This window comes from Micropterus dolomieu, linkage group LG04 (genome assembly GCF_021292245.1).
Source record: "Micropterus dolomieu isolate WLL.071019.BEF.003 ecotype Adirondacks linkage group LG04, ASM2129224v1, whole genome shotgun sequence".
Lineage (NCBI taxonomy): Eukaryota > Metazoa > Chordata > Actinopteri > Centrarchiformes > Centrarchidae > Micropterus > Micropterus dolomieu.
This window is the reverse complement of record NC_060153.1, coordinates 4,654,094-4,664,812: the sequence shown is the minus strand read 5'-3', so window position 1 is coordinate 4,664,812 and position 10,719 is coordinate 4,654,094. Positions and strand designations below refer to the sequence as shown.

Below are 10,719 nucleotides of genomic sequence, written 5' to 3'. Positions count from 1 at the left end.
GAAGCTGTTATAGCTGCTATAACTTATAACTCCATAACACCATATTAACGTCTATGATTTTAGAGTGGGATATCATAAAAGTAATGTTTAGGTGTCCCAGTAATTTTATCCATATAGTGTATATGGATTTTTTAATAGTCAATGCCGATATTTACGTTTAGAAAAGATGATGGTGACTGAGCAAATTTAGGTCTCAAAACTAATTTTGATCCACTATCCCAAAACTCACAAGGACGAACGTTAACATCATTCCACAGCAGCCTCACTGACAAGGCTGCCTGCAGATGTGTCCAGACATTTTTTATTGACCTCGTGAGATGCCATTTATCTCAAAATTCCAGATATCAGCTGGATTAATTGGTCTATCACTAGTATAATGTATCCAAAGTAAAAGAATTCATTAGGTACTTATGTGTTCTTGTTTCTACTGTTTTATAGAGGATTATAATTTAAAGTCAAGCTGAAGAAGGGCAGGAAGAAAATACATAAATACGATTATCACAGATCTTGAATGTAAAATCAGAATCTGTAATGGCAACATATAACAATAGAACAGAAGGACAACAGCAAACTGCTGCTGCTGACGTTTTTATTTAGGTGAATTATACTTTTAAAATATCAGAGTTTCCTGATGTGAAGCTGCAAATGTCAGAGTAAAGTTGTAGAGCACAAAGTGCAATAGCTCCCTCTGTAATGTATTTTATATTTAATGCCTTTGGCTTTGGACAGTTAACAAATGACAGGAAATGCATCACATTGCACTGTATATTTTGTACACATGCAAATCAAGTTCATAAAATATTAGAAACACTTTCCAAAACATCTTGAATACTTTAAATGATATATAATATAATCATATTAATAACCTCATCAGTATTCCATGCAACACTAAACGGGAGAGAAGCTGTCCAAGGAGTGTACAGGCCACCTCATTTGAATGAATAAAAGATTAATGGGAATATGAATATTGAATGAATATTTAACGCTTAGAATATAAGTGAGTGAGCATGTGTGAAAAAGCATAGCGATCAAATAAAAAAAAAATAATCACAATATAGTTTGCCTACTTTTATATTTGCAAACATTTTACAAATATTTGAAAATATATCTGTGTCGCATCCGTGTTTTCTGAGCGCTATGACAGGTGTTTATTTTCTATATTTATTTTCAGCTATAGTAAAGGGCTCACGATTTTTTATATTCCACACTGTGCTCATTTATCTATATTACCAATACATAGCTACATTTTATCATTGTTTCCACTTGACATCAGTTGTCAAGTTTTGTTGGCAGAAAACTGAGGATAACTACAAATATTTAATGTTCAAAACCAGTATATGTGCCAGATTTGCAGCACTGGATGTTGATCAAATATTCACACAATACATTACATAACTGTAACAACAGAAGGGATGTGATCGCTCTGACCCCTTTTCGTTCACTTGTAAATAAACTTGGATTTTTCTTGATGTAATAGGAAACAGATATCTTAAAACTAAAGCACTGATTAGGACCAATGAAGGAGAACAATTAACCTCACAAGCAGAGCTGAAATAATGAATCAAATTAGTCAAAAGACAAAAAATGAATCAGCAACAACAACTGATTCATTGTCAACGTTCTTTAGGTTGTGCTTCTCAAAAGTGTGGATTTGCTGTTTTCGCACTATTTAATATATAGAATATAATTCTAAATTGATTATCTTTAGATTTGGACTCTTGGTTGGATAAAACAAGACATTTGAAAACTGGACCATAAGCTAGAAGAAGGGGCATTTGCACTATTGATCAAACTATTAAGATTGATCAAAACCGTGTTATATACAATAATGATAATGAAAATACAAACAGCTGCAGCTACACTCATGAGCAGCATCCTTCTATCTTAAATCAAAGCCACATTTGACACATTACCAAACAGAATTTTATCTTCATAAAACAAGTCCCCCACATGCCTTGAAAGTTATTTTTAGAAGCATTCTGCTGATCTCTTTGCTGATTTTATCATCTTATCGTATCTTTAATCTATTAAACTGATTACTTCTAAAAAAAGGTGATTTTTTTATGCAAACTGTATTTAAAGTCCTGTTTTTACCTAAATTACTTTGTTACAGAGAGCATGCAGGCAAACAAAGTAAATTTTTAAAGAGTCTTCATACACTGAATCGTTTTTGTAGCCGTTACCACAGTTACGGTATTGCTTGTGTAGTTACACTTAAAGATGATTTCTTTCAACTCGCATCATACATCTGCAGAAAACTACTGCACCATTCTTTACAGAAAAAATAGGCCAATTAAATGTGTTGCACACACCTTAGTGTCATCATGGCAAGAATTTCACTTTTGGCAATAAATGACGAGTAATCTGTTATGTACAGTACAAACCAATAAAACACAAGAGCCAGTTATGGAAATGGTATTATGATAATTCACTTTAATGTAGGTATCTTACTTTACGTATCTTTCACGCGCAGGTAAAGATGGCGCATGCAACACATGTATACTGTCCTGTTGCACAATTTTATCAGGTTACTTTATAAAAGTTGCCCTCTTCTTCACATCCTCTTCTTCTCCTGTCTTTTGCATAGTAAACACTTTATTCTCCCCTCTTTTCCCCTCTCCGTCTTATCTTCCTTCCCAGTTTCTTCTCCTTAAAATGTACTGATGTGAGTGTTAGCTGGGGACAGGGGGAGGACTGGGTAAGGGCAAAGAAAGAACAAAGATCAAATGTAGAATTCAAGGAAAGGAGCAGAGGTAGAGAAAGAGACGGAGAGAGATAAAAATGGGGAAACAAAGAAAGAAGTGACAGCCGAGAGCGCTGGCGGGGATAAAGTGCAGAGAGAAAGGGAGGCGGGGCTGTGAGAAATAGTAGAGATGTGTACAATAACCACTGAAAACCATTTCTAGCACTAGATCCCATTCTTATTTACACATACACTAAAACACAAGTCATATAGAATAATTACATCTACTTTATATGTTCATTTCACAGAATGTCATATTTTGTTGTCAAGGACAGCAAAACAGTCTTTGCTCCGTGCTTTGTAAAGCAAACTCTTTAGCCACGCATATTTTGACACGATTAGAGACAGCGTACACAGCATTCAGAGTGGAAACTAAAACTTGATTTGAGCATGGATATTTCAAAACTCACTTGCATCATAAATTTAACACATTGAGGTTCTTTCTGATGTCAAAAGCAAATCTTAAGGAGCTACTGTACCAACAAATATGGCATGCATAGAAGAGCTGCACCACAAAGACTGTATAGGCCTACACAGCACTAACCCACTGCATACACGGTGCCTTAGAGAAAAGAGAAAAGAGAAAGAGAGAAAGATTAAGCAAGAGAAAAAAGACTGACATTTCTTAATATCGCTGCCAAACAGGCATTTGGGGATTTCTCTTTTTTGTTTTTTTTGCATCAATTTGGAAGACAAGACGTGCTTAAGACTAAGTTCGGGACTAACTTAGACGTGAGGTTACAAATAGGACTTTTATCATTCAAAACCGTCCTTCTTTCCGAACCGCAGCTTGCACAGACACGTGTGTGTGTGTGTTTGAGCACATACGTGACATATTGATCATGCAATGTTCATGATGCAACTTTCACAGGTCGAAGAAAAGGACATCAAGTAAACCAACACACACTGTTGTTAATAAATACAGCATATACAGTTACATCTGCAATGACTCTTGGCCTTTGCATTAACCTGTTCAGCACGAGATCCTGTGAATACTATACACGCCTGGAGTTTTCAGGAAACTGGCCTGTTGCTGGTCTGCGGTTACTGGTCAAACTCAGTCCCACTGGGACCAACCAGCAGCTAAAGCCATGTGCAGTTTGTATTTTACGCTGCTGCTTGTGTGTTTGTAGATATGAACATGTAACACGTTTGGTGGTTTATAGGCTACTGTCCAGTTTAGATGCTGGTGTGGGTCAAGTTTGAAGATTTTTATGTGTGTAACTGAGACGTTGTGGCTTTAGCTTCAGTGGTTTGAGTCTAGGTGGTGTGACGAGATGTTGGATGAGTCTTCGATGAACGTAACTGGGCTGTATGGGTTGAAGTAAAATCTTGTCCGGGCTGCGCCTAAACAACAGGAACTCCTCAGACTTGTATGATGAATTCAGGGTTGGTGTAGGAGAAGCCTTGAAACTCGTTTTGGTCCAGATTCATGATGAAGAGCTTGTCTGTGGGCGTCAGCTCCACCACCATCTTCGTGAACTCCTTGTCGAAGTTGCCGACGTCACGGCGTGATTTCTGCCACAGAGAGAAAAGAAGGAGAGGGAGAACATGTTAAGATAAAGATAGAGTGAATTTGTGCAGCGTTAAAAAGGCAGTTTAGAAAGAAGGTTGACAACGAGCAGAAATAACAACTCTCCCATAGAAGCACAAAGATGAAGGGTAGAGAAGGAGGCTTTTTCAGCACACGGAAAGACACATCTTAACCTTCAGAGGTGGGACGATGGGATTGTTGTTCAAATCACAAAGCTGAATGGCAGACTCAAGTACCAAGTCAAGTCATAATCCTAAATGTTGTGTTTAGAGTCCTAAACAAGTCATTATGTGCCGTTCACCGGATTTAATGCCACTTTAGTTAGTATAGTACATTTACAATAAAAGAAATGCCTTCAAATGTGCCAGGAATTTAGAACTACTGTGGTCTAGGGACCAAATTCCTCCCATGCAACACACCCATCACCAAATAAGCTTGTAAAATGTTCACAATATTTTACTTTTTCATATTTCACTTTTGACTCATTGGTGCAATTATTTATGAAGTGAATCTTCACTTACATAAAGATAAAGCAAATTTAAAATTCTAATATAATAGAAAAATCAGCCTAGACAACACCAGTTTATTGTTGTTTGTAACTGTAGAAGGTAGTTAGTGTCCTCCTTACGTTGTGTAAAACCCCCAAATTGACATTAAAGGACAGGTTCACAATTTTTCAAGATCCTCCTTGAGCAAAGCCTGCTAGTTGTGTGTCATCCACAGCAGGAGTGTGCCTTCACTCACATGGGTTCCTCTCCTGTCATAATGTTCATGTTGCACTTATCTTTTGGTCTTTTAACCTTTTTGTTTGTTTTGCAAAGCACCTTGTAACGTAGGTTTTGAAAGGTGCTATAAATAACATTTAACTTACTTAAAACAATAGTCAGGTTCCCATATGAACATCAAAGCAGACTGTAATCATTCCTCCTGTTCATACTGGCCATTAAAAAATCCCTTCTTAATGTGCTTCTTATGATAGTGGGACAAAATCTACAGACATTTATCTGAATATAAGGCTTAAGCAGTCTGAGGTAGTCAAGTGTGGATCTTGACATGACTTTTTAGTTCAAATTCCCTCCTTGTGTTTCCTAGGTGAGCTGCTTTGGAAGGATAGTAACAAAATGAGAGCCATTAAAAACAGGAGGAATGATTACAGGAAGCGAAACCTGTTTCAGTGTTCATATGGGCCCCTGACTATTAAGAGAGACAATGTGTTAAACAGTTCCTTTAAGTCAAAGCACAGTCATGAGTCAGTGGCTAGTTATGTGTCATGTGCTTAGTAAGTACAGTCTAGTCCACACCTCTGATCATCTTTAAATGGAGGCAAGGCAAGGCATTTAAACACACCACTGATTCCATACAGGACTGGGGGGAGGAAGTCAACAAAAAAAATAAAAATAAAAAAAACACACCCTGCCGACAAATCCAAGAAACACAGTCAAAAGATGAAAAAGACCCACCGAAAAACATTTCAACAGCACAGATGCAGAAAAAATCCAAGACAAACTTCCAAAGCCAGAGAGAGGAAATGTTCCAGTACAGAACAGACGAGGATCGATAAAACAGATCAGCTGCAGACCAAACCACACCACACCCGGAAAGGATTTCACATGGGGAAGTGAAGCAGTGAGCCCCAGGCAAGACACATGTAACACACACTCTCACACACACACACACACACACACACACACACACACACACACACACACACAAACCATTTAGTTTCCTACCTCCTCCTTTTGTCTCATCACAGGGCTTCCAGCTGAAATGAGGAGGGGCTGGAAACTTTCCCACCTCAACCACTGGTCCACGAATTCATCACTATTTCAGCTCATTTGAGTATGAGGCAGGTATGATTGCTGCATATTTTTTGGATTACACTTAATAGTAACTTAAATTGTAGCTTTTATGAACAGTGCATAACAATTAAGGACACATTATGATGTAATCATCTCCTTACTTGTAAGTAGATGTAGGGAGTTTGATACACAAGTGTTTAATTAATGTATTTGACGCAATTTAACCTGATAATAACACAGTTGTAATAATATAAAATATAGATTCATGTTTAATATAAACTTAAAAGCTGAAGGTTTTTATTTACATGTACTGATTATATTTTTTTATATATATATATAAAATTCTCACTCCATGACAGCTGAACAAACACCATCTATTGATGAAGGCCAAGAGATACAGCTGAAAAGTGAGCCTTGATTTAAGATTTTTTTTAACGCATTTATAATCAGTTTTCAAACCTGCAATTGAATATTTTGTACATGAGTATAAACAGTTAAAAGTTTTACAAAAAACTAAGGATTTGAGTTGTGTGTAATAAAATATCATTAAATATGATTATAGCAATGTTATACTGTGTTATCATTTATAAAATAGGAACTCCAAATTATGGTTATTGTTTGCGCTGAACACATAACAGATTCTTGTTGGTGTATTAAAATAGGTGATTTTCCCAAACGGGGACAAAAAAGCCAAAGACCGAAGTGAAACTGGAACTTCTGTGTTTTATTCCATTTGTAACAACGCTAATAACTAAAACTTCAGCCCTGCAATAGAGCCTTTCTCAACAGTATTTTGTGTTGCTGGCTGCATACGTTTAGATAAGGATGGTAGTTTTTTTAATTATCGTTATTTATTTAATATTTGTTTTTCAGAGTCCTTTAACGAACACCATTTCCCATAAGCCCTAGAACTAAACTTCACAGCTGATAAAAGAGGTGAATGTTCTCTGTAAAGCTTTTTAAACAGCAGATTTTACAACTCAGAAAACTTAGGAGAGCCTTGGTGACTTTTATAGAAACATAAAACCAAGTGACACAAGTGCCTGCTTGAATGACGCTACAGCCAGGAGACGGTTAGCTTAGCTTAGCATTAAGACTGAAAGCAGAATGAAACAGCTAGCCAGACTAAAAAAATATTACTACTACAAACAAGACATAACATGTTAATTGGTGAGCTTTAGAGGTGCAGGCAGGTGGATTGTTTGTTTTTTACTAACCTTTGGACAGAGCCAGGATAGCTCTTTCCATCGATTTCCAGTTTTTATGCTAAGCTAAGCTATTTATCTCCTGGCTCTAACTTAGCTTCCAGATATTATAGTGGAACTGATCTTTTCATCAAACTCAGCAAGAAACCAAACAAATGCATGTTCAAGTGTTACCATTTTTGGTGTAGCAGCAGTAACAAGGCAGACACAGCAGAGGGAGTCTGGTAGGCACCAGTGAGTATATTATCAGTTTCCAGTCGTACAGGACAATTACACAATCCACAAAAGCATCTCTCTCATCCAGAACAATTTATCCAAATATTTCTCTGATATATAGAACTCAATATATATTTTTTGCTCTGTCATATCTCTTGTTATGACAACACTGATTTGTCACCATTACCATCATCACAATAAGCGCTTGCTTTTTTCACCTGGCAGAATCATCATCTTTATCAGCGAGCATCTTTATATAACAGAAACAAATCTGTGACGTCACCAAGCAGCTGCCTCTCTTTTTGATACAAGCTCAAAGAACATGATTTGACACATTTTACTAACCTGCATCGTTACACAGTTACAAAAAGATAATACAACCTGCCTCACTATGAAACACACGTCTTCTCAAACAATTCATTTTATATATGAAAATGACTTTCCAAGGGTACTGTATTGTTGGAGAACAGATAAGCTATAATGCATATTCTAATAATTATACATGTACTGCAAAATGGCACAAGATGGCTTCCCTTCATCACAGTTGTTGAGGACAATATTTTCCCACATCCTCATTATTCTAAACCCTATTTTGGCACTTTTGGACATCCTGTTTTTGTAAGCTAACAAACTACCAGCTTCACGAGACTCAACAAGACTTTGTCATACGTGAAATTCTCCAAAAATTATTGTTTACAAGCTAAGAGATACATGCCCTCTGTCATTAAAAACACAGCGTAATGTGGTGAATGTTCTAAATAATGAATCAGGAGAAAAGTAATGAGCTTTCAATCAAAAATCACTAACTAGACGCAGACTTTCACTCTTGCAGACTGCATGTATAAAGACTTATATTCTCTGACTGGTTAAAAATTAAATCCGCAAAAATTTCAAGATAAGCTCACCACAACACTGACTGAACAGAAAGTGTATTTGGTCCTATAGACAAAATTAAAAGTCAACATTAGGAAACTGATTAGTACTCAAACAATCATAGCAAAGCAGTTGGTCAGTTTTCACTTACACTGTATGAATATTACCAATATGTGATCATAGTACTCATCAAGATTACTGATAGGTCGTTATAGTCAATATGCAATTACAGGGAGCGTGACACAGAGACGGAGCAGGTTCAGGTCGGCCCTGAGGTTGGACTCAGGCATGAACCTGCTGGTTTGAGCAGCTGGGCAGCATTCAGGAGCAACATATCTGCACTAAAGATAGAAATACAGCCAGCAGAGCTGATATGAAAGCAAGTGTAACGTGACATGTTAAACCAAAGCAAACCTGGAAACAGCTGGAAACGAGACTAGTCTCCTACTGGCAACTTGACATATGAATACGGGATTATTTCTCCTGATTGTTAGCATTTGAGCACCTGTGTCTGTATTTCCATCTGAACATTATTTAAAGAAATAGTTTGGCATTTTGGGCTTATTCTGGACATTTTCTTTCCGAGAGTTAGATGAAAGGATTGATATCAATCTCATGTCTTCACGTTTGGTACAGAGTTGGAGCACGGAGGCCATTAACTTAGCATAAACACGGGAAACCAGGGGAAACAGCTAGCCTGGCTCTCCTCAAAAGTACAGTTGCCAGGACTAAAGTTTACTAATTACGATGTTTTATCTCATTTCCTTAATCCAAGTACAAAGAGAAATGTAAAAACAACAATTTGCAACAACCTGCAAAGCGAGAGTCACGTGACTGATGGTGGTAACCAAGCAAGACAGCTTGTGATGTGCTTGCATGCTTTCTGCTGGCTGACTACTACTGGCTGTGTGAGCTTGGCGCGAGTCTTTTGCTAGGCAACAGACCTTCACATCAAAGAATTTGACAAAAATTTGACAACACTAAGAATCTACAGCCATGCTCTGTGGCTCTGTGAGGCTGTACGTAGGCACAGTGGTGCTCTGAGCTAAATGCTAACGTCAGCATGCTAACATGCTCAAAATGACGTTAACGTACTGATGTTTGGCAGGTTAAATAGGTTAATAACGCTCACCATGTTCATCTTAGTTTAGGGTGTCAGCGTGCTAACTTTTGCTAAGTACAGCTGATGATGATGGGATTTTTTCCCCCTTGATTACATTTGAATCACAGTGATAAGGTAAGCTACTGCTTTATTAAAAACTAAACATAAAGAATAAACACGACTGGATGATTAACAAGCTTTTTTCCTGTCATTGTGGACAGTTTTACTTTCATAGGCAGTTGTTTGCGCTTCACCACTGATAAGTTGGTACCAGTGGACAAGCTAGCAGTACTAACATTAAGTAGCTTTCTAATGCCTTCAGCTGTCTCCGTCTGTCATGTGACCCATGCCTTGCTGGTTGAAGCTGTTGTGCGACAATTTCCCAGTTTAGAAATTGGCGTGTTATTCATGTCTTTTGGTGATATCAGGCTGCCCAGTTTTAGGAGGAGTTATATGGTGTAACTCCCTAACAGTTTGTCAACCCAGCACTTCTCTGCAACATCTCTGCTCACCCATACAATGGTTACAAAACTTAACTTCCCCTTAAACCCTTATTTTTTTTTTACTCAGAGAGTAGTTTTTTTTAGAGAGCTGGGAGTTGTTTCCTCCTGCTTCCAGTCTTTATCAGCTCTGTAATTTATGCACACAGACCGACTGATCTTTTCATCTAACTCTCAGAAAAATAACCCCGAATATGCTTATTTCCAGAAATGTTGAACTATACCTTTAACGTTTCACCTTGCCGAATCCAACCTGGATATGACATCAATTTTTTAAGTTTTATCTTTTTTGAGTATGTTTCCGAGGTGTCGGGGATAACTAGTGCAGCCCAGTGATATGAGGCATGGTCAGTGAGTTGAGTGAGGGTACTCAGGGTTAACAAATGAGAAGCCTTGGAATTCTTCCTGGTCCAGGTTGGCTATAAGCTCCTGATCTGGGGGGGTCAGCTCTGGGAGGTGGCGCGTGAAAAAGCGATCAAAGTTCTCCGCATCACGCCCACACTGCCGTGGAGAGGAGAGGAGAGAGAGATGGAGAAAGAGATAGGGGGATGGAGTGAGTTTGATGAGGGATGTGAAGAAAAAAAGGACAACAAACAAACAACAAGGAGAAAAAAAGAGAAATACAACTAAAACATGGCATCAACCAATCAAATCATTCACAGCCGAAACTGTGGATTTCAATTGGTCCGTGTGTGAGCCAGTGACATCTTAGCTTCATCATTGGTGACTACACTCAAAAATCTCAGC

General features: G+C 37.7%; 1 protein-coding gene across 2 annotated transcripts in view; it reads right to left on the bottom strand.

Moving 5' to 3' along the window:
- Positions 1-2,407: 2,407 nt before the first annotated feature.
- The window catches only part of LOC123970235 (protein kinase C beta type-like), a 35,892-nt gene continuing 27,580 nt past the window's right edge, over positions 2,408-10,719 (bottom strand). Inside the window, exon 17 of one of the 2 annotated variants that reach the window (XM_046048192.1) lies at positions 2,408-4,261. In XM_046048192.1, coding sequence (XP_045904148.1) covers positions 4,109-4,261 — 153 coding nt within the window. In that variant the 3' untranslated portion in view covers positions 2,408-4,108. Of the gene's footprint in view, positions 4,262-7,494; positions 10,474-10,719 lie in introns of those variants that run through there. The other variant, XM_046048191.1, reaches the window with a different exon arrangement.